The sequence below is a fragment of the Hevea brasiliensis genome, chromosome 15 (assembly GCF_030052815.1).
Source record: "Hevea brasiliensis isolate MT/VB/25A 57/8 chromosome 15, ASM3005281v1, whole genome shotgun sequence".
Taxonomy (NCBI): domain Eukaryota; kingdom Viridiplantae; phylum Streptophyta; class Magnoliopsida; order Malpighiales; family Euphorbiaceae; genus Hevea; species Hevea brasiliensis.
This window is the reverse complement of record NC_079507.1, coordinates 58,893,651-58,918,714: the sequence shown is the minus strand read 5'-3', so window position 1 is coordinate 58,918,714 and position 25,064 is coordinate 58,893,651. Positions and strand designations below refer to the sequence as shown.

The following is a 25,064-nucleotide window of genomic DNA, read 5'->3' as shown; positions in this document are numbered from 1 at the left end:
ATTTTTTTTTCTTGGTGTTTGGTCATGACTTTCTGCAGGTGCTGTCAATATAAAATCTTAGATAGCCTTATTAATGAGTGAAGAGGAAACAATTAATTATTGGTCTTATATTTTTATGCAATTATTGATTATATATCATTTTATTTTTAGCATTAAATTATGTTATCTGTCACACCAGTAGTTGTATAATTCAATCCATATTCATTATTAAATTAAAAAACCTATCTTAGTTTTTGCAAATCTCAGTTCAATTGACAGCCAAGCATAATCATTTTTCTGGTGTTATTGCCAAACTTTATACATAATTTTATTTTTTAAAGGTATATAATAACAAGGAGAATAATGGGTTTTAGTGTGAATCCTTTTTTACAGAAATTAAACAAATAATAATAATGGCTGTTTTAAATTTCCACTTAGGCTATGTTAACAGGTACACCACCTTTTCACTATTATCAATCACATATATGATACTGCTGACTTGATTCTACTTGGCACATTATTTAGCGAAAGCTGGGTGATATAGATTGGATGATTTTGTTTCCTTTATGTAATCTTGATGTTTTTGAGTTATTGTTCAATTGGGGTCTGATGGATATTAGTTCTTAATTATGGTTTTTATTGTATGGTCTAGTCTTGTTGTTTCTCCAAATCTTACTAGATTTTTTATTTTACATGACACATTTTAAATTGGGTGTTTGAGAGAAAATTTTAAAATATTACCGTTAAATGTCTAACGGTTGTATTATGACCATTGACTATTATGAATTACATGTGAGTCTCATCATAATTAATTATCATAATGTATACATTGTACATACAATGATTATACTGAATAAATTCTTGTGTATGAAGGCATGTTGACCGGAGTTTAATAAATATGTCTATGTTAAGTTTCTTCTAATTTCTTAAAATTATTGATAAAAATCTTATTTTCTGAAAAGAAAAAAAACCTAATGTAATGCTTTCCATTAATAGAATACTCTCTTATCTATATTTCCAAACTAATTGGGTGAAATCTTCACTCTTGTACCTTTTGGTTTAAACTTTCAACTAATTAAATAAACTCAATTAAGTTGAAAAAATAGCATCCAAATACAGATATTATAGATAATGTCAAATCCATAGGCCTTCATAAAATAAACATTGTAAGTTGTAATACATCCACATGTGAATCATGTGTCATTGAAATCTAACCCTCAAAGCAAATATAAACTGTGCCTATATAAAGACAATGTTAGTTTTTTTTTATAGAGCGAGTCATTTCCATATCCGATTTACGGCATTTGCATATACTAGAAAACTATGGCTCTCAAGGGCAACTTGGAGACCGTCCTGAAACTCAAGTCAAGTCCTGAGAACTTCTTGAGTGTCTGTGTTGGGAATATACAAGTGTGAAATTCTCACATCGAGAAAAGATGGGATGAGTGAGAGACATATAAGTGGGAATGATCTATATTACGAGACTAGTATAAAATCGATTTGGCAAGAGACGAGTATAAAATCGGTGGTCAATGATTCTCGTAATGCTCTGATGCATGGATGAAAAAGTCAGGAGACTCCTGATAGGCCCAATGGAGCAGGAAGGCACTCTTCTGGAGAAGAGTAGACCAATGGAGTGGGAACTCTTAGTACACGTGATGGCTCTAGCATGGCTCTTAGAGGTGCATGCTCGAGTGGGTTTGGTGAAGTAATTGGGGCTCTTGGTGACATCATAATACTTGAGTTAAGAAAAAAGACCCCCGTTTAAGGGGAAGAATGCCCAGTAAGCCTAATGCAGAAAAAATTCACACTTGAGGGAGAGATTGAGTAATTAGGGCTCTTGGTGATACCGTAATACTTGAGTTAAGAAAAAATGCTTCCGTTTAAGGGGGAGCAGGCTTGAGGGGAAGATTGTTGGAAATATATAAATGTGAAATTCCCACATCGGAAAAAGATAGGATGAGCGAGAGACATATAAGTGGGATGGAAAAAAGATGGGATAAATGAAAGACATATAAGTGGGGTTGGATGTGGTGTTAAGCTTATGAATGTGTTTTTTCATAAGGCCCTTCAAAGAAGGATTCACTCTAGGCGCTTTGGGCTCTCTAGAACCAAGAACACCAGGTTCCCAGCCATACTCCAACCAATATTCAAGGAGTTGATGTCCATGAGGGTGACTGGGTGACTTCTGGTTCCATCAAGGTCTGGAAGTACACTGTAGGTGAGTACACAACCATTTTTTATTTGATTTCTTATTAAAATGCATATTTCCGGACCCTTGAGTTTAATTATGACTTAATGGTAATGGAGTTGTTGAGGTCTCGATTTTGAACTCTGATTGGAGCCAAATCAGTAAAAATAAATAAATGCATATTTTGTGTAATTTTAGTTAAATTTCTTGCATTTTTTTCCTGATTAATAGCTAATTAACACTGCTTATGCTGTGATAAGTTAATTAAACCATGCAAGAGGGGAGATCTGAGATCTTCAACGAGAAGATCGTACTGGATGATGACAAGATGACAGTAACTCTTATTGGTCTGGAAGGTGATTTGTTGAAGATTTACGGGGTGTATAATGTTATCTGGCAACTCACACCCAAGGGCCAGGGAAGCTTGGCAAAACTTATTCTTGAATATGAGAAGCTGAATGAGAATGTTCCTGCTCCTCGTATATACTTAGATTTTGTGACTAGGATCGCTAAGGATATAGATGAAGGAATATCCAAGGCATAATAGAAAGGATATAAAGACAGGTTTAATGTCCTTTCAAACTAAATAAGTTTAATATTGTTATATGGTTGTGTGGACTATCAAATAAAGGGAAAACTCTAGCTTCTGCTGCTTTCTTATTGTTTGGTTTATCATTTGCTGTTTTTGTTTTTGAGAATGATATACTTCTGTTTTTTTTTTTTTTTTTTTTTTTTTTTTTAAGAAACCAAATGTAAGACAAAATTTGAAATTGTTCAAATATTGTGTATTATTCAATATACTCTGTAGCATTTTAATTCATTAGATTCATCAACTATTTAGATGGGAGTTCCTGGTAGCCCATGTTGCTTGGTTGACTTATGGTGTATCTTGCTTGTTTTGCTCTGTGGACTCACTCTCATTTTCTTGTGTGTATCTCTTTTACCAGGTTTTTTTTTTTCACTTAACATTGGGGTTATGGGGAAGTCTATTGTCTGGAATTTAATTAATGTATTTATGTTATGTTTTTTCTTATTTTTATTTTATTAATAAAATTTAATAGATTTTACTGATATAAAAGAACTATTTAAATGGAAGGTCAAGGGATTAAACCCTTCTTTTTGATATACTTCTAATGGATTGACATAGGATTTAGGTGGAAAGTAAATGGCATTTAGATTGAATGTATTGTGAGTCTCATGATTGAATTTAGTTATGGTGCTATAGATTAATTTTTTCATAAAATAAAATTTTGCTTATAAAAAAAATTAAATTAATTCTCTAGACTTGAAATGTTGAGTAAAGGGTGTCGACACCATATTTTGGCCGATCCCCGAAATCAATAAACTTTGAAACAGATCCCCAGCACTGAGTCTCCCTTTGCCAGCCAATCACATTTCCGATCTCTCCTCAAAAGGAATCGAATCAATACTAAGTCCCCATATCATTTAAAGCCTCACCGATCTCTCAAACCAATTGTCAAGTCCCTTGACCAGTCAATTACATTTCTGATCTCTCTTGTCAAACGAGATTGAAACAACATTAGGCCTTCATGCCACCAGTCTTATTGCCGATCTCCCTTTTAAAAGTTTGGGAATAATCAAGTTAAGGTTCCAATCCGGTTTAATGATGATTTCGATCTTAAGTGTTCAAATCAAATTTCCAATTTTAATCAAGTCTCGTTTAGCATTTGTTCTTAGCTGATCTCATGCTTATAGTGTTTTTCAACCTCTTACACTTAGATTAATAATCACTTTTAGTTGTTGTTCTAACATGTTCAGACAATCAAGTGCTTATGCAACTTAGATACTTTCCGATCGCATCCAATCATTGAACAAAAAGGGGAACTTCATTTCATTTCAAATTAAAATTTATACAAGTCATTCAGCTGGAGGATCACTCCCAGCCTGTTATACATTTTGGTCACCCCCTCTATCACCTTCGGCCTCCTCCTCGCTATCCTCCTCATCCTGGGGAGCCAGATCCACCATCCAGGAGAAGTCCTCCTCGGGATAACGCTTCCTGAGCTCGGCCAAGAGATCCCCATGAGCGTTCACATAAGCACCGGCCTCCCTTGTCACTGCCTCTTCTTCTTTTGCTTTAAGCTCCTCAGTGAGGCGAGCGACTTCAGCAGCTCGGAGCGCCCGAACCTCTTTAAGAACATGAGCCTGCTCGGCCAGCTTATCCTCGTAGAATTTCATCCGCCCCTCAATTTCAGATATGTAGTTTTGGGCGGACGAAAGTTGAGATCGGAGGGAAGCAGCTTCCTGACCTACCTTCTCGACATCCTGCCTCAAGCGGTGAGCCTTCTCCCAGATAATATATTGGTTCACCAGACTCTCCACGCTCAGGCTCATAGTTTGTGTCAGGATATCATCGAGGCTGTTCGAGGTTAGCCTATCCCGATCCTCCCGAAGGCAGATGGAGGACCCCAAGACCTTAGCACAACCCGGGTTCTCTCGAACCATGCGGTTCTTCTCCAGCGAGTGGATCAGGATTTGGGCGCTGCGGGAAAGGGTCCTCACAGGTGGTTAGGGAGGACCCCCTTCCACACTCGAAGCAACTGGAGGGGGTGGTGGCGGCTCTTCTTGACGAGGAGGAGACCGAACCACTTCTATGTCGGGGATCGGCTGTCCCGAGGGTTGAGACGAGCCTCCTTGCATTTCCCTAGGATCATGCCTGGGAGACCTCTCTTTTCCGCTTCCGGCTCTCCTTGGAAGCCTCGCCGCTCGCCATACCTGCACAAAGAAAAGGTCAGTGAGATCACTAAGGCCCAAAGATCAGGGATATAGAAAGTACCGAAGCCGAGGTCAGAGAGCTGAAGCCCGCGTTCTTGGCTGGTGACTAGCTGCATAGTCCAATGATGCACTTCGGCTGTCACTGCATCTAAACAAGAGAATTTCTATCTGGCCGCCTGATCTTTCAGTTCCATCACTATTAGGCCCTCTTCTTTATTCAGGGTGATGCGCTTCGGAATTAACGGGCTCTGGTGTAGCCAGCTACGTGGGAAACCCTCAAAGCCGTTCGGAATTTTGCTCCTCAGAATAAAGAAGCGATTCTTCCAATTCTTCAGGGAGGAGGGCAGATCGGTGAAGAGCCCGCAATGTGGCTTCGCCTGAAAGAACCAGTGCTCATCGTCCTTTCGGCGAGTTAGCCTATGTAGCTCGGCGAATACCTTCACCGTTGGACTGAGTCCTTTGGCTCGGCAAAGGCCTCTGAAGGCCACTAGGATCCGCCATGAGTTCGAGTGAACTTGGGCTATGCACACTTGGTGAAATTTTAGAACTTCCTTGAAGAAGTCGTCAAGAGGGAACAGCAGCCCGGCTTTTAATTGCTCTTCGTATACCATGATCATATCATTCTCTTCGAAGAAGTGATCGGCTCGAAGATTGCCGTGACACTTAATGAGTTCGTATGAATCGGGCTGAATGTTATACTCTTGGCTGAACGACTGCAGGTCGGTTTCTTAAAGAATTGATGGCAGCTCGTCCATGGGGAGGTTTTCTCTCCCTGAAGAATGTGTTTGCCTCGAGGGTGCTGCTTGACTGCGGGCTGGAATAGAGGTCCTAGGAGGTTCAGATCGCCCGCTTGTTCCGACTACCTCTACCTCATCTGACGACCATGAGACCTGAACGGAAGGGGGGCTTGCCGCTCTCTGACCCTCAGCGCCGCTCATTTTCAAAGAAAAGAGGAAATTTAAACTAAAAGAAAGATCAAAACCCTTACCGGAGTGTGATCGGTGTCGGAAGAACTTGAAAAAATGAGAGAATTTTGGAATCGCTCGTGAGAGGCTGAAAATGACATAAGGAAGCAACTGGCTGACCCGTCCCCTATTTATACCCGTCTGAGCATTTAATGCTCACGGTGTCCCAAGAGGTGCATCGGTTTGCGAAATTCGTCAGCTTTTTCTGACACGTCTCACGAATATTCTAGAAATTCCATAATAAAAGAACTCGGCTAGTTAGAGATCGGTGAATTAAGGCGGATGTTTGAAAGTACGGATCGGTTAAGGGCTGTTCAGTCAGGAACCGGATCGGATAAACACATCAGAGATCGAAAAATAGTCAATGCAATAATAATAAAAATGATAGTTGTCAAAATAAAATTTTATTTCTGAAAAGGTCCGATTACATCATTTGGGCAATCTCTAGAGATCGGATTACATTAAAAGTCGGATTACATCATTTGGGCGATCTCTAGAGATCAGATTACATTAAAGATCTGATTACATCATAGGGGCAATCTTTAGAGATTGATGGAACATCCTATCTAATAAAGGCCTATGTCAAAGCCTAGTCTCGTAGCTGAATCAAAAGATTTGTCCAGCCATAGACAGCGGATAGACGTACAGCTTAGATGGGGTGATTATGATTCTCATGAGGATGGAGAGTCATCTCCACTGTCATCGACCAGAACCAAGCTGTAGTTGGGACGCCCAATGTGGTGAGGAGCCAAATGAACTTCAAGGGGCAGTCACCGATGCTAAGGGGAATATTAGCCGTCTTCTCGGCCAGAATCAGTTCGCCGATTATGTCGGTCGAACGATTGGAGATCGACACGATCGAAGTCCTCGATCTAGGTCGGCGAATTAGTCCAGTTCTCTCACTGTCATCAAATGAGGTTATCATAATTCTCTGATCACCGGGATCGTAAATTTTCAGTCGAGGAATAAAGAGGACAATCGAAAAAAGATCAAAAGCAACTATCATGGCCGGGATTATTGCCGGAGCGGTTAGAACAGGAAATGTGAAAAGGAAAGAGGGGAAAATGAAATGCGGGAGGATTTCCCATCGGGGGTATATATAGAGAAGGTCTGAGCATTTATTGCTGGCAGAAAATGAAGCGGAAGAATAAATGCTTTGACTGAACCAAACCAGATAAAGGAGAAGACTGGAATGGGAGAAGGGGGCTCGGCATGAGAAATCGGAAAAAAGATCGGAAGGAAGAGGAGATCGGAAAGCAAGGAGAATAAGACAACTTCCAATAATTGTCGTCATAATCAGAGCCGAGGTAGTTAGAGCGTTGCAGACGAGATCTCCACCGCACGCCTCATTTACAGAATCGCCACACATCGATACAGTGCGAGTATGTCATGACAGTGCTGTACATCTCAATCTCCACCGTTGATCTTACTTGTAAGGACAAGTCCAGAGCCCTTGGATCAAAGAACAAGACGACAAGACCAGCGCTCTTTATTCTCAGCCTTCAGATCGCCCTTGACAAGAAAATTCTGAGCCGTCAGATTAGAAAGGATAAAGGACAAATATGCAGAAAAGGATCTTAGTTGTTCGTTTTGATTCTCTTTAATTCCCAACCATCAGATCATGTCCTTTAAAATCCAAACCTTCCATTTCCCTCAAAGGGAATCCTGACCCTTCATTAGGAACATCCGTTCCCTATAAATACCTGCATGAAAACTGTTGAAGAGGAGGAACACAAAGAAAAGGGTGGTAATTATAGTGGAAAGGCTCTGAAAATTAATTCAGTTTCGCTACTATGCTATTTTTAAGCTAGAAAGACTTTAGAAACTAGTTTTCTCAAGTATTTTCTTTGAAGAAGTGTTGGACACTGGAACTCCTGATTTTCAGTTTGTTCATTGCTCTGTGATACCCTTTCTTAAGTTTCAGCTATGTTTTCGCCACCTTTATATCCACTTTTATTTTCTGAGTTCAATCTCATTCATTATCATTCCGGTTCGATTATATGCTAACTAGGCATTCGTCATTTCAAGGCAAGCATTAGTCCCCAGACTGTTAGCCCGAAACTCTGCAACATTCGTGACTCCATAGTTAGTTCAATAGGTTCAACTTCCTGCAGGCGAGTGTTTGAACCGTTACCTTATCCAGTGTTCGTCTTTATTTTCTTTTTATTTATGCTCGTAATTTTAGTTAAAGTTTGTCTTGTGTCAGAAGGTCCCACGTAGGTGGTTATTCTCATGAGTTTATCTTTTGATACAACAGTTCATGTCATTTATTTATTCTTGGTCTTTATTTATCTCCCAATGCGGGTGTTCGAGTTACGGGTAACGAATAGGTAGTTTGATAAAGTGTTGGTAGCAGTATCTTAACCTAGAGTTTTTTTTTTAAAAAAATAAACGTTAGGATAATAAATCAGAGAATCATGAAGTCGAACAACTAGACTAACTCCAAAGGATGACTGGGTAAGGTGGAGAGTCGGAGTAAAATTGAATTTCAGACTAGCAAATAAAAGAGAGCGGATGCTGCTTGTCTAAGGGTGCTGGTAGGCCGATCACATAAGAGATCGGCAAAAATTCAGTCCGGTATTCCCTATCTAGTCACAAGGTACCGATGAGTTTTAAAAAAGGGCCTAATCTGGGCCCCCAATGTCCTCGGATGCCAAAACCCTTAGCTTAAGGTAGGGTCCTCGCGCGATACGATCGTAATTAAATTTAAAAGAGATCGGAGGAGAGTTCTTATCCGATTCTCAGCCAAAAATTTTAATAAATATTTAAAAGAGATCGGAGGAGAGTTCTTATCCGATTCTCAATCCAAAATTTTAATAAATACCTAAAAGAGATCGGAGGAGAGTTCTTATCTGATTCTCAATAAAAAATTCTCATAAATATCTATAAGAGATCGGAGGAGAGTTCTTATCTGATCTCCAATCGAAATTTTAATCTAAAAAGAGATCGGAGGAGAGTTCTTATCCGATTCTCAAACCGAATTCTAACAAATATGCAAAATAACCCCTTAAACAAAACTGATACGCAACAGTAACTCACTAAGGGTCGTCTCATTTATTTATGTATCTGGGCAACCCGAATTGGTGAAAAATCAAATATTCCCTTTTACCAAGAGGATTAACATCTCCATTCGAACCTCCTAACTATTGATTTTAATTTATAAAGAGCTTAAAGTTAAATCTTCTCACCCTCATTGAGGGACGAGGTGGGGTGCCTAACACCTTCCCCACCCGTTGACGGACCCCGAACCTAGAATCTCTGTTTTTGAAGTGGTTTCATTTTAATTTATTTTCACGAATGGTTTTCTTTAATTTCCCTCAAAATTAAAGTGGCAACTCCTCACTCTTTCCCACTTCGGTGAGGGTTCGTCCAGGCGACCGCAAAACACCTTGCGACAAAGGGCTATAATTTGAAACTAATTAATTTTTAATCTAGAGGTTAAAAAATATGAGAAAACTATTGATTAATCATAAAAAGCTTAATGCGAGGCCATATTACAAAAATTATACATCTTATTTATATATTTCTAGATCATTAAATTGACACTTATATGCCACTATTAAATATGCATAAAATTATGAAAGGTGAAGATTATTATTACTATTTTATAATTCATACTCCATTTGAGCTCCTTTTAAATATAATTCACATAAGTAAAAGCCATGATACATTTAATTACCCTATAGATGTGCCATAAAAAAAATTGAATGTACACAGCTCGAGCTTGGTTGGACATATCAAATGGTAATTTTATTTTATTTACTCGACTTTTTTTTTTCTAATAGTTAACCTTTGATAATGTATTACTTAGACTTATCCAATGAATTATTTTTTGCATGAAAAAGAAAAAAAAATTGTCTTTGTATCTAATCGGTTCTGGGTTAGAGATTCAGCAGAATAGAGATTGGACCGATTCTCACAAGCTTTAACAGTTTCGATTTCATCTGATTTGAATTTTTTTTTTTATTTAATGGAGGCACCATGGATCAAGATATCTGATAGGCTATATAGCAAAAGGTAGCCCTCTCTCTCTTTCTTATTATAAAGGTGAATAATCTTATAATAAGTAAATGAGGAGACTCAAACTCGAAATTTCTCTATTTCCTGTACTTTAAAGGTAGAGGAAAACCAACTAAGTTATCCCTGATTGGCATATTTGAAATTAATTTTGGACTAACTCAAATATAAAATTATAATTTTTTATATAAAAATATTTTATTGGACAAGCCTTTAAAAATTTTAACTTTCTATATATCGCATTAGCTAAACTTGCTAGTATCATGTCGTAATTATGTTATCAATTTATTTTGACTAAATCAATTTTGTCATAATTATCGAAGTACTAATTATAAGAAAATAAAGTAAATAAATAAGCAATAATATTTATGTGCTTTATCCTTTTAACATGAGACTACGTCGACAAACATGTCATTTTCTACTATCATCAAATGAAGATCAAAGCATTACTTTACTCATCAAGCCAAATACACTAAAAAAAAAAATCTCACTGTCAATCACTATATCATAGTAAATAGAATAGTTTGTCACTCCTATTCTCCTTTAAACATAACTAAACTATACTACTACTTAACTACGCGCTAATACATGGGCAATAATCCTATCACAATGGATAAGAGGATGGGCTGCAATGGACAAAACTCTATTCCTCTACACATAGTCTAAAGTTAAATAACCTCTTTCACAATACTTGTATTTATAGTATTAGTCAACTCAATCTTAATTTTAATAAGAATTGCAATAAAATAGGAATAACATTAAAGTATGAGCCCTCATACCTGTTTACAATTGAACCCAATAGTATTTGAACTTGGGCCTAAGGCCTATGTTCTACCCAAGCGCCTTGGGCTTGAACCAATAGCTAACCTAGACCCTTTATTTGACAACCCCTATCTACACCCAGCCCATAACCATTTAGCCATCATTCCTCTTTCTTCCACAAAGCAAGCCTAGCCCTCCCCTTCCTTCCATAGCCAAAGCATAAAGATTTCTTGGCTGCTTAAGCAAAGGCGTAAGTGTGGGTTGGTCTCAGACTTGCTAGGTTTGTTTCTTAAGCTTGCTCGAGGAGGAAAGAACAAGAAGACCTATGGAAAAGGGAGCATAGCAAAATTAGAAGGATGAATAAGTTTCTCAAAAATTCGCTGTGCCTGGAAAATTCTTCGAACATTTCCCTTGATCCAGAGCAAGAAGCTTGACAAACTCTCTCTATTGGTAAGAAATTGGACCTTGTTTTTTTTGAACCTAACAAACTGGTGCAAAATGCTCCCTAAAGCAAATTAAGGAGGACATGAACTTGTTTCAGAGCATTAATCTTTAGAGTTTTGATTTTGTCCCTTCAAGTTTGTTGCTGTGGTAATGGACGACAGTTTCTTTTCCTTTTCCAGATAACTTAGTAGTAGAATTTTCCTCTTCTATGCTCTCTTTTCTAGCTCTAATTTGTCTAAGCATGGCCTCTTGGTTTCTTTTAGCATCTTTGTTTTTTTGTGTGGTTTAGAATATGTTGGGAATATATGAGTGTGAAATTCTCATATCAGAAAAAGATAGGATGAGTGAGAGACGTATAAGTGAGAAGGACTCATAGACTCATTGCCTTAAGGTTTTAGATTAGATATAGTGTCAAGTTCATGAATGTGTTCTTTCACAAGGCTCATCAAGAAAGGATTATCCCTAGGCGCTTTAGGTTCCCCAAATCTATAATAAGTGGTATTTGAGCCTTAGTTTGGCAAGGGACGAGTATGGAAACAGTGGTCAGTGATTCTTGTGATGCTTTGACACATGGAAAAAAGAGTCAGGAGACTCCTAGTAGGCCCAATGGAGCAGGAAGACACTCTTCTGGAGAAGAGCATATCAATAGAATGGGAACTCTCGGTACACGTGATGGTGAGAATTCCATCTTAATACTTGAGTTAAGAAAAAAGGCTTCCATTTAAGGGGAAGCTGGCCCAGTAAGCTCAATGTAGAAGAAATTCACACTTGAGGGAGAGATTGTTGAGAATATACAAGTATGAAATTTCCACATCGCAAAAAGATAAGATAAGTGAGAGACATGTAAATGAGAAGAATCCATAGACTTATTGCCTTAAAGTTTTGTGTTGGATATAGTGTCAAGTTCATAAGTGTGTTCTTTCACAAAGCCTATCAAGAAAGGATTTTTCCCAAGCGCTTTGGGCTCCCTATATCTCTAATAGAATATTAGTTCCTCTTCATGCATCTATCTCTTTTGATTGCTTTTCCTTGTATCTTATGCCTTCCTTGTCAGTTCTCTAGCCTTCAATAAATCTTTTTTATTTATATAAAAAAAAACTATGAGTCCTCTTATGCATAAGAAATAATCTTCTATTTAATTGAAAACTTTTCATTCAAATTAGAAATTTTTTTTCAAATCGTACTAATAATTTTAGTCATACCCCAATACAAATAATTAAAATTTTTTTTTCTTTTCTAAAAAAATAAAAATAGTTTTACGTCTTCAGTTCCAATCAGTTCTAGAAGGGATGCTGCTGATATATTTTTGAAGAAGGCACATCTAGGGATAAGCATTCGGTTCAAACCGAACCGAACTGAATCGAATTAAATTATCAAAACTAAATTACTATATTTTAGAATCAAATCGAACTGAAATAAATGAAAAATCGAATCGAACCGAATCACTTTATTTCTGTTCGGTTCGGTTCAAACCAATCGATTCCGAATTTTGCTTGATTTTTTAATTTAGTCTTGATTTTCAAGTTATTTGGTTTGATTTTAACCTTAGTTTGAACCTAATAACCGTTAATCAATGAAATTAAGCAATATATATATATATATATACATACATATAATTCATAAATTAATTTAAAAGTAAAAGATACTATTCGGTTCGGTTCAAACTGATTTTTTTCTCCAAAATAAAACCGAACTGAACCGAACAAATTATATCAAAAATCGAATTTTGAATTAAAGCTATTTGGTTCGATTTTTTTATTTAAACTGAATAGTGCTCACCCCTAGGCACATCCCATCCCTTCCTTCCTTCTTTAAATTGATTATCAGATTTTATTTTTCAGCATGTCCAATAATGTTGTCTGCTTCTTTAAATTATGTCATCTGTCACAAAAGTAGTTGTATCATTATTAAATTAAAAAAACCTATCTTAGATTTTGCAAATCTCAGTTTAGTTGACAGCCAAGCATCATCTTTTTCATGTGTTATTGCTATACATTAAAAATAATTTTATTTTATTTTTAGGTATATAAGAACATTTTTAAAAGGAAAACATAAGTTTTTGTTGTAATAAATCCACATAAGAATCATGTGTCATTGAAATCTAACCCTCAAGGCAAACATAAACCGTGCCTATATAAAGACAATGTTTGTTATATGTTCTTTTAATCTGACATAGAGCAAGTCATTTCAATATCAAAGTTATTACAGCATCTGAATATACTAGAAAACCATGGCTCTCAAGGGCAACTTGGAGACTGTCCTGCAACTCAAGTCAAGTCCTGAGAAATTCTTGAGTGTATGGAAGGGCCAAGCCCACCAAGTTCCCAACCATACTCCTACCAATATTCAAGGAGTTGATGTCCATGAGGGTGACTGGGTGACTTCTGGTTCCATCAAGGTCTGGAAGTACACTGTAGGTACGGACAAAAATTTACGATTTTATGTAATTTTTGTTAAATTTCTTGCATTTTTTTTCTTGATAACAAGCTAATTAGCTAGGCATTTTTTTTAAATACTATTTACGCTATGACAAATTAATTAAACCATGCGCAGAGCGAAAATCTGAGGTCTTCAAAGAGAAGGTCATAGTCGATGATGAGAAGAAGACGGTGACTCTTATTGGTCTGGAAGGTGATGTGTTCAAGATTTACAAGGTGTATAATGTTATTTGGCAACTCACACCCAAAGGCCAAGGGAGCTTGGCAACAATTATTCTTGAATATGAGAAGCTGAATGAGAATGTTCCTGCTCCTGATATATACTTGGATTTTGTGATTAGGATCACTAAAGATATTGATGAAGGAATCTCCAACGCATAAATGGAAGGATACAGAGACAGGTTAATATCCTTTCAAATTAAATAAATTTGGCTTCTGTCTTGTCTTATATATGTATACGTACATAAAAGCTTAAGAATGACCTGAGATGAGGTTATTGTGTGAGAGTTGTTAGTGTTTTCTATATTGTTTATGGTTGTGTGGTCTAATAAATAAATGGAAAACTCTTGCTTCTGCTGCTTTCTTATTGTTTGGTTTATAATTAACTGTTTTGATCAACGTCCTGTCATCAAACCTGTGGAGATAAAGGGTTAAAAATCTAATATTCAATTGGGATTGAACTAGAGTTTAACCGGTTCATTAACTGGATTGAGTTTAAAAACCTTATACATAAACACATGACTTTTTTCCAATCGTTAACCTTTGATGATGGATTACTTTGTGACGAATCGACCCTGGAAAGCGGTCCGATGAGGGCGGAGAGTGGCATAAGATAGCAAACTCCCGACAGCTTTTTAGGATGGCGAGGCTACCTAGGGTAGTGGAATGAGGAACACATGAATGAATCGAATCATATATTGAAATGGGGAAAACTAATCACTAGAGATGCCTTTTGTAGAATGGCCTGGAGAGTTGAAAGAACTCCGGGGTTAAGCGTGCTCGCTTGAAAGAAATATTAGGATGAATGACCTTCTGAAAAGTTCTCCATTCCCCCTATGTGACAAAACCGTGAGGTTCATGATAGGATTGACTAAAGCAGACAATTTCTCTAGTGGTTGGAGCAGGGGCGTTACATATTTAGACTTATCCAATGAATTATTTTTTGCATGGAAAAAAAAATTGTCATTGTATCTCACCGGTTCTAGAATAAAGATCCAGCAAAATCTAGACTGGACCGATTCTCACAGGTTCAATGGTTTTGATTCTATTTTATTTGAATTAAATTTCGCACTAACTCAAATGTAAAAATATAATTTTTTTATATAAAATATTTTATTATACAAGTTATTAAAAATTTCAAAACAATTTATATATATATTGAATGAATAAATAAAATTGCTTCTCAATCCTTGCTTACTTTCAATGTTGCTCTTTTTTATAATTTTTTTTTAATTTTCAATTTGAATTGGATTGGAGATCAACTGATTTGACTTGTAATTTAAAGGGAGGGCGACTGGAACTTAGACACGCCTTCAATCTGATATGGGACCAAAACCAGACTTAAATTGGCTCGATCAACGGCTCCCGACACTGGATTGGACCGAGATTGGAGAAGATAGGGCTGATTCAAGTTCAATGGTTTCTTGAATCTTGAATCAGACTGGATTGAAACTGTTGATTCTGTTCTACGCAGATTTTTTTTTTAATTTTAAATAAATTAAGTCATTAAACCTAAAATTATACATTATCATTAATTTAAATTAAATAATTAAAAGCTTTAATTACCTTCCATAAAAGTACACATTAATTTTCTTTTTTAATATTCAATTACGACAATTAACTTTCTATTTTTAAATTTTAAATTATACTTTTCTCCCAAAATTCTATAAATAGAAATTTTATTTTCTAGCTACTCCATCAATTTTCTTCCCTTATTATTTTTTTCAATTATTATTTTCTAAAAATTGAGGTATTACAAAACAACTCTTAAACGAAGCTGCCCACGAAAAATTCTCAAAAAGATATAGCTACAAACGATATAAAATTAAAAAAAAAAAAAAAATCAGCCAAGCCATCAACTCAACCAAACTATAATCTAGATTATCTAGAATATTATTGCAACATTAATTTAGGCTTATATCTCCTGCATATAAGAGTATACCATAAATATAAATTTCAACCAGTAACAAACTCTTCCCTTGTTTAGCAATTCAAGTTTATCTAAAATATTTTGTCTTAGAAATCCTAGTTACAAGAGTACCATAAATATAAAATTCTAGCAATTTAGGCTCATCTTAAATATTTTTTATGCTTTAGTGGTTTAGTGATGAAAATTTTAGAATACAATATTATGTGTATAATGATTTTATCATACTCATTAATTATATTAAGTTCATATAAATTCAATTATAATTAATTATTAGAGTATATTTATTTACATTGAATAAATTCTCGCTTAGTGAAGGAATAACCTATATTATAATAGATAGGTTTCATTTTAAAAGAAATTCGAACTAAATAATAAAAACAACTTAGAATGTAAATATTTAATAATACTAATAATTTTTTAATATGTTTTGCACATTGTCTATATTTATTGTATTTACTCATAATTTAATTTCCTTTATAAACAATTTTTAAAAAGTTTTCATGATAATTAATTAATAAATCTTAAAACTAATAAAAATATTCTTTCAGAGCAAGCGTAATAATATAATAAAGTTTAAAAAATTAAAGTAAAGATCTAAATTAAAACTTCTAAAAGAACACTTTCATTATATTATAGTTATATGTATTTAAATAAATAAAATGTATTTTTTTTATTAATAATATCTTTATTTTGTCTAAACAAGATTCAAAAAATTTATCATATTAGGTATAATATTTTCTACTCTCAATATTTTTATTATTCACAATTTTTTTAAATTTTTAATTAGTCTTGACACTAACAAATTTAAAATTTTTCAATGTTTTGCTATTATAATCAATTCTTTAATTTTTAAAAATTTCAACTTAATTTTAAATATTTATTGTTTTTAATGAATAGTAAAAATTAAAATAAATCAATAGTAAAAAATATAATATGTCAATTAATTGAAAGATAAATCAACTATCAAAATTATATTACTTCAGCTAATTTAAATCAACTTTGGATTAAAAAAATTCTTTTTAAGACCAAGCAAAAATTGTCAAAGAAAAAAATTAACTATAATTATAAAAGTTAAAGTATCATACTTGTTTAGAAGGAAGGTTTACTAAAGGAAGTAAGATATTTGAAGGTTTTAAAAATTTTAAAATCACACAAACTTACCAAATTATTGGGTTAGAAGATTTCGATACTTTACCTTTCCTCAACTTAGCTTTCATCAATTTAACTTATCTTACTTTAAAAAATTTTTATACACTCCATTCAAATATTAAGTTAAATTTCTATGTGCATCACTATATATACAGTGGGTGCTCTCGGATTGTTGATTATGATGAGACTATCACATGTGACACATCATGATCAATAGTCACAATAAAACTGTTATGCATAGAATTATTATATTCTAAAATTCTCTTGCGATAAACTGAAACTGAACCTCACTCACAACAATATAAAGCCAATGGTAAGCCAACTAAATCTAATACCGTACCTATTTCTTCTTTTACTGAGTCACTAGCAAATATCTAAGCTAAAGCCTTTGCATATACATAGAACTTGAAAACCATATATGGATCTCAAGGGCAAATTGGAGACTGTCCTGGAACTCAAGTCAAGTCCTGAGAAATTATTGAGTGTCTGGAAGGACCAAGCGCACCACATTCCCAACCATACTCCAACCAATATTCAAGGAGTTAATGTCCATGAGGGTGAATGGGTGAGTCTGGCTCCATCAGGGTCTGGAAGTGCACTGCAGGGAAGGACAACCATTTTTAATTATTTGATTTCTATTAAAATGTAAAGTTTGAGATAAATGAATTTTAACTTAATAATATTAGAATTGATGAAGTCTCAGATTTTAAATCCCTATTGGAGCAAAATTAATAAAAATAAATAAATGTATATTTTAGGTAATTTTAATTAGATTTCTTCCATTTTCTTTTCTTGATTACTGTCTACTTCACATATTTGTGTGTGTGTATATATATATATATATATATATATATATATATATATAGGTCTTCAAAGAGAAGGTCGTAGCGGATGATGAGAAGAAGACAGTAACTCTTATTGATCTGGAAGGTGATCTATTCCAGATTTACAAGGATTATAATGTCATCCGGCAATTCATACCGAAGGGCCAGGGGAGCTTGGCAAAAATGACATTGAATATGAGAAGCTGAATGAGAATGCTCCTGATCCTGATAAGTACATGGATTTTGTGAATAAGATCACTAGGGATGTTGATGAAGGAATCTCCAAGGCATAATAGAAAGGATATGCAGACAGGTCTAATATCCTTTCAAACTAAATAATTCTGGCTCTTGTCCTGTATGATATGTACACCCACAAGCTTAAGAGTGATACGGGGTGAGGTTATCGTGTAAGAGTCGTCAGTGTTTCCAATACTGTTATGTTGTTGTGTGGAGTATTAAATAAAGGGAAAAATTTCTAGTTTCTGAATATATCCCAAATCTGATTAAATCATCACTTGGTATTTGTACCAATATCAAACCTATTATTATATTCTAAAAAACAAAATTATAAAAATATTATACATTCAGTTATTATTGTTAAGCTAAATTATTGTTTAACACGAATTCATTTTAAACCTGAGAATAAACTACTTAAATCTATTGTAATAAAGTCCGATCATATCAAATATTTATAAATATTAACTTATTGCCTTCCTTGAGATAAACAAAACTTCATACAGGCTTGCTTGTTATCGTTTGCTATTAAAAATAGGACCATTCCAGTATGGAGAGATGAAATGGGCAATAATGATATTTGTGATTGATTAGAAAAATTTATAAGAAATCAAAAGATTATGCACTTTTCGTTAAGGGAGGGAGGAGTTTAAGGCGATTAACGGAGGCCATGGCTGAGAGAAGGGAAAGGGAAGAAGGGAAGGAAATCTAAAACGTCGATTTTCTCTGAACTAATCAAATGCCGTGCAAAAGTACGTGAGTTTATTAATTTTAATTTTAATATTTTTATATTTAAAATTAATATCAACTAATTATAATAAAAAAATATAAGTTTAATATTACTCAATTTATTAAAAGCATATGTAAAATGAATTAAAAATATATAAAATGTTAAAATAAATCATTATTTGCAAAAACATACATTAATGTCTTAAATAATTATAAAAAAATTATAAGTAAAAAGTAAAATAAAACAATATATATAGTTTCATTTAAAAAATTAAAATGAATGAAATAATTTTTTTAAATATAATAATATGAGATAATTTGAATAATATTACGTAAATAATACATTAAGTAATTATATGTAAATATGTTTAGTATAGAAGATATTTAAGGAGATATTGCAAAATTCTCTCTAAAAATCAAAACATGTTTAAAATGGTAATAATAATATAAAATTCATATTTATAATTTAATTAAAATAAAATAAATTATAATAATCAAATTTTTATTAAAAATAAAGATATTTCATCAATTAGAAATAAATTATGAAAGTGAAATGTAAATTGAGATATTATATTTGCATAAATAAAATTATAAATATAATAAATTTTAAATAACACATATAATTTCAGAGACTGGATTTTGATAATTAATTTTTAAAATAAATAATCATTTTAATCATAAAAATAAAGAAAATAATAGTAATAACAATGATGTTTAAAAAAATAAAAGAAACTTAAATATAATATTAAAAATACTAATTAATTAGCAATTATAATGCAAGATAAACTCTTTATAAAAAGTATTACATGGCAATATGATGTGGCCCAACCGCAAGTGCACGGGTCGTACAAGTAATACAGTAAAGATATCGTTCCCACGAGGAGTTGTGTTAATGATTGAATTTTTGATATAAAAAGTTGACTAAATTGAACTATTCTTGAAATTAAGGTAACAAATTGATGGGTATTTAAGTATGAAATCTATATGATCAAAATTAATAATCTATCCAACAATGTGTTAATTAAACTAAAATTGCATCAAATTGAAAGAAGCAAGTTGAAATATGGCAAGATTTTAAAATGGCAAGCAATTAAATTCAATTGAAAATTAGCAATGGTAAAAAGGTGATTTCGGAGTTCGGGATTTCATATTCGAGCTATTTTGGGATTTTAAATTGGTTATCCAATCTCATGAAACTTATGGGTTTTAAGGAGATTAATTCTTAAATCCTTTGAATTCCCTTTTGAGTGAGACAAAGAGTGCCTTAATCAATCTAATCCTACTTTCGTGGACTTAGAGTTAATTAAGACCCATTAAATTCTTTAATTAATCTATGAATCCTCTTAATCCTTAGCCTATTTCTAGGTCTAAGTTAATTAAGTCCAATTTCTTGATTATCTATCACAGGCCTTCTCCTTTCGGTGCCTCAACTATGGATTAACAACATTACTTAATGGGATTCTACACTAAGCATGTCATTAAGCACACAAGAAATGAATAAAACTCATTAAGACCACAAAATATGGATTACCCAATCAAAATCCACAAAATATCTCAAATATTACAACCCTTACTCCAGAATCAAAAGTAAAACTACTCACTATCCATAATGCTTACAAGATATAATGAGTTTAAATGGAAATAAAGCTTTAATCTAAGCTAAGGAATAAGAAATTAAACACTAGAAATGTAGAAAAATGTAAGGAAAGAAAGAAATCTGCAAATCTTGGTTGAAAATGGTGTGGAAGGTGAAAGTGACTCTTCAAATTCTGCCTCTCTTCTCCTTTCCTTTTCTGCTCCCTTTTTTTTTTGCTCCAAAATGGGAAAATGAGACTATATATAGCATTTTTCTGACATGGAGCCCTAAAATGGTATGTTCTAGGAAGAATTATCTGAGGGAATCTTCACACTCATTAATGAACTCTTTATGGGATCGCATAAGTGGATCGCATAAGTTATGCGCTCTTATGCGCTGATCGATTCTCGTTCACTTATGCGAAACTGCATGACTTGGTGCATAGGCTATGCACAATTCCGTGAAGGTGCATAAGGGAGGCGAGAATGTGCATAAGCTATGCAGTCTCCTTATGCACATTTCGGCAGGTATTGGAACAGTGATTTTTCTCCTTATGCAGATCTGCATAGCTTATGCGGCAAGTTATGCACAATTTGGTCAATGCATATTTCAGCTTGAAAACTTGTTTTTGACATCTTTGGCTGTAGAAGTCACTCCTCAGTGGCCAAATTTCTCTTCAGTCCTTCAAAAACACCATTTTTCCTACAAAACAAAGTAAAAATTACAAATTAATCCAAAATCGACAATTATGAAAAACTAACTAATTAACTAATGAAATTAGCTAAAAATGACTAATAATCAAATAAAATGGCTATGAAATTAAACCTAAATAATTATGCAAAATGTATGCATCAAATACCCCCAAACTCAAGCTTTTGCTTGTCCTCAAGTAAACTTTAAAATGTGATGCAAAAATTTTAGGGGTGCCTTATCCAAAGAGTTATGAAAATCACCCATTAAGGTAACTTAACACCCTTTTAGCCATACCAGCAATCCATATACCCATCCTTCAAAATGCAAAGAATTTAATGCTTATCCAAGCTTTCACCGCTTAGCCATCAAGTCAATTATCATTCAAAATCCCCAAACCAACCAATCAAGAGAGAGAGTCATGCTCAAAAGGAATTCTAGAACAATCAATAGTCAAAGTGTCTCTATATGGAATGATGGAATTGAATGAGTGAATGAATAGTTTTCCAATCCCATAGGCAAATTCCTTACTCCCATCTCCACTAATGTAGCAAGTACTATCTAGAGATCAAAGGTCTTTTTAGGGATGTAATGGGGCCATGGGGTTCAAAATGAGGCTAAGAATAAAAAGGGGTAAAAAGGGTTCAAAGCATGAGAATATTTTCAATTTTGAAACATAAGGTACACTTTATTATATATTTTTTTTTTCTTTTTCTCTTTTTTTATATATGGAGGAGAGAAATACACAATGCGAATTGTCAAGTGCTAGCATAGTTTACAAAACGCACAAAAATGGAGGGACATTTTGATACTTTAAACTTGTATCTTGCATTTTCTTTTGATGATTGTCCCTAAAAATGCCACCTCCAAACTCATTTCTTTTAATACTTTGGGTGGATTTCTTTCATTTTGAATGACAATGGTGAAAAGCACATATACTAGCACTTTTACAAGATGACAAGCACTTCTTCTCCCTTTTATTGAATTTTTTAATTTTAATTTATTTTATTTTATTTTATTTTATTTTTTTTAGAAAGTGTACCTAATATTCAATATTATTCTCATGAAAAGGGTTGGAGTGTTTGGTTCATTGGCTAGATAGCAATAAGGATTTCAAGAAAAATTAGGGGTAAAAAGGCTCAAAGGGGTTTGCAAGGGTCAATTTTAATTAGGAAAAGGGCCAAAGGTTTAAAAGGAGAAGGTTTAAATCAAAGAATGCCTAATCATCTCTCTTTTCAAGTACAAGCTGGTATTTCGCCTTGAAAGGTTTAGAAAATTTGTTCTAGGATTGGTGAGACATCATTTGACTACCTTATATCCAATAACTCCCTCTAAACACTCCAATCTCTAAAGGACTAGTTGGGTGGCTTTTTGGCTAAGAAGATATAGGCAAGGGATAGACATTTCAAAACCTTGCACCTCTTAGGAAACTTTCAATCCACAAACCCAACTAAAAGGTGAGTCAAATCACTCTCATAGGCAGCTTTTCAATACTCAAGGGATTTGGCAAAAGATTTTAATGCATGATGCATGATTCCTAAAATGAGTAATGCATTAACTAAATGGAGGAAGTCTATTTGTATGCAATGTGTACAATTTCTAAGTGATGTATAATGTGTGTGTAAATGTGTTATGTATATGTATGTATGGATGTATATGTAAAATATTTACAATATATGTAGATGGAATGGGATGAGATGCTCTATACTCAAAATGTGAAAAATTAAAGCCAAAAATCAAAATGTGCTCCCCCAAACTCAAAATTGGACATTGTCCTCAATGTCTCAAGTAGTGGATAACCAAAACTCAAAGCAAATAATATTGACCAGGAATTGTAAAAATTATGAGCAAAAAGAAAGAGTTACCTGGTATGGAGTAGAGGAGAATTCAAGATATAAAGGGATGCATAAGAAGCTGCATAGGTTATGCAAAGTAAAGTACTGTCCAGATCAAGTGCATAAGTAGGGTGCATAAGCCGTGCGGTTCTGCATTGATGCATGCATTTTAGATCATCATTTAGGAGTAATTTTTGCACATAATTTACCCTTATTCATAGCTATTATTTTAGATATTAGTATATATTTAGTCAATTTTACAATTTTCACATTTCTTAGTTTAATTTTTGGAATTTATTTGTTTTGTAGGTTAAATCTGGAGAAATTTGATGTATTTTGATCAGAGTAGCCATTTGGAGGAGATTAAAATCGAATTGCAAAAATTTTGAAGTTAAAAAAAAAAAAAAAAAAAAAAAAAAAAAGGCCGAAAGCGACACAACCTGCAGCACAACCGAATTAGCTCATGTCGCAGGTTGTGTCGATCGTCAGATATTCACGCCGAGAGCGACACAACCCACGACACAACTGACTCGGCTTATGTCGTTTTTACTGGAAAATTTTTGACGTGGCATTTCCGTTACTCCAGCCTTTTTACCTCACTTTCTCTGGATCCTTCCCCCTTTTACCCATTCTAGAACAGTCCCCTTGCCTATATAAAGTGCCCTTTATCACTTTCTTTCCATAGAGAGCAAGGAAGGCATTTTTAGAAAGATAGAAAGAGGGAAAGGGAGGAGCATCTTCTGCATCTTCTTCCAGCAGCAGCAAGGATCACGTTTCTGCACTTTTCTGCAGAGATCCTGCTGCAAATCTGCTGGGTTTTTCTACCCCTTTAAGCTTACATTTCCATTATTTCTTCATTTCTTCATTTGGGTTTATGTTTAAACAATGATTTGTGAGTAGTTTATTGAGATTCTAGAGATGGGTTTGTAAATATTGATTTGTTTTGTGTTTTTGAACTGATTTAGCCATTTAAATGAAGATTGTTATATTTTGATTTATTGCTTGTGTGCTTATTTCCTTGCTTGATGAATGGGCCCTCATTAAGTTAAGTTTTAATCCTTAATAGATGGACTGAAAAGTGAATATTGGGGATGGATAATCTTGCAATAAACTTTATTTTCTTGTGGTTATAAATTAACTAAGAAGATTAAGCTGAACTTTCGAATAATCAATTTTAGCATTAATTGGGTTTTGTTAGATTTGAAATACCGTGAAACAGGTTTGATTTAATGAAAACCAATTTTGAGATGCTTGAAAAAGGTTTCAAAAATTTAAGAATTGATTTCCCTCAAAATTGCAATTCTCATGTGTTTGGCTAAATTAGTGAAAAATCACATGCAAACAATATTGAAAATCCAATCTCTAGAATCAATTTATTTTTCATTGAAATTAGATATAAATTCTCCAAACCTCATAAATAGCAATTTCAATTTAAATCCAATTTAAATTTAATTCCAATTTAAATCCAATATCTAGAATTACTTTATTTTTTTTTAGATTTAATTCTTCTTAATTTCATAAATAGAAATTTCAAATTAATTTTTGGTAATCTAGTTTAATTAATTTTAGTTAATTGTTTGATTTAGCATTAATTCCTTAAATACCAATTTTAATCCCAAATTTCATTTTACATCTTTAATTTTTGTCTTAATTTTAATTTTTAGATTTTATTTTTAATATCTTTTAATTTTTGTCATTCTAATTTGCTTATACTTTTATTTCCAATTTAAGCACAATTCCCTGTGGGATCGATATCAATTTTTAAAACTATACTACTGTGACCCGTGCACTTGCGGACACACCGTATCAAGTTTTTGGCGCCGTTGCCGGGGAATTGTTTGTTTTAAGTTGGATTTTAATTGTTTTAAGCTAATTAGAATTTTTATTTTCTTTTATTTTTACTATTGTTCCTTGTGTTTTTCAGGTACTTTTCTTGTTTATGAGACGATCGAAAAGCACAAGTGACACCGAATTGTTGTTCAACCCAGAAATTGAAAAATTCTGTCGAGCCAACAAAAAGGAATACAAGAAAAGAAAAGAAGCAGAAAAAGAAGAACAACAAATATTTGAGCAAGAGGAGACAATAGAAAATATGGAGAATCAAAATAGAGCTATTGGTGGAGATAATGGAGGAAACGAGCAAAACGGGCAAAATGCTGTTGTTAATCAAAATGATCCTCAAAGAAGATCCATGTTAGATTATGCTTTTCCTAGATGTACTGATGTGAGAGATAACAGACCTATTATTGGAGCTAATCAATTTGAATTAAAAACTGGTCTTATTCAAATGGTTCAGAATTCACAATTTGGAGGTAGCCCACTTGAAAATCCTCATTCTCATTTGAA

At 33.7% G+C, this 25,064-nt stretch overlaps 2 protein-coding genes and 1 pseudogene across 2 annotated transcripts; all 3 read left to right on the top strand.

Annotated features, from left to right (window-relative positions):
• The first annotated feature begins 1,302 nt into the window (after positions 1-1,302).
• On the top strand, positions 1,303-2,714 carry LOC110647585 (MLP-like protein 328). Its single transcript, XM_058137118.1, has 4 exons — positions 1,303-1,366; positions 1,890-1,903; positions 2,092-2,200; positions 2,449-2,714. The coding sequence occupies exons 1-4, from the start codon at positions 1,303-1,305 to the stop codon at positions 2,712-2,714; spliced, it is 453 nt and encodes a 150-aa protein (XP_057993101.1).
• Positions 2,715-13,280: 10,566 nt separating this feature from the next.
• Positions 13,281-14,079, top strand: LOC110647593 (MLP-like protein 28). Its single transcript, XM_021801513.2, has 2 exons — positions 13,281-13,511; positions 13,648-14,079. Exons 1-2 carry the CDS (start codon positions 13,325-13,327, stop codon positions 13,911-13,913), a joined length of 453 nt encoding a protein of 150 aa, XP_021657205.2. The 5' UTR covers positions 13,281-13,324; the 3' UTR covers positions 13,914-14,079.
• Positions 14,080-17,248: 3,169 nt separating this feature from the next.
• Positions 17,249-17,947, top strand: LOC110647589 (MLP-like protein 28; annotated as a pseudogene).
• The last annotated feature ends 7,117 nt before the right edge of the window (positions 17,948-25,064 follow it).

Excerpts from the sequence above, each read along its gene's own strand:
- LOC110647585 (XM_058137118.1), top strand. The coding sequence starts at position 1,303 with ATGGCTCTCAAGGGCAACTTGGAGACCGTCCTGAAACTCAAGTCAAGT. Across the intron at positions 2,201-2,448 it reads GGTCTGGAAGTACACTGTAG|AGGGGAGATCTGAGATCTTC; the intron begins GTGAGTACACAA and ends AAACCATGCAAG.
- LOC110647593 (XM_021801513.2), top strand. The coding sequence starts at position 13,325 with ATGGCTCTCAAGGGCAACTTGGAGACTGTCCTGCAACTCAAGTCAAGT. Across the intron at positions 13,512-13,647 it reads GGTCTGGAAGTACACTGTAG|AGCGAAAATCTGAGGTCTTC; the intron begins GTACGGACAAAA and ends AACCATGCGCAG.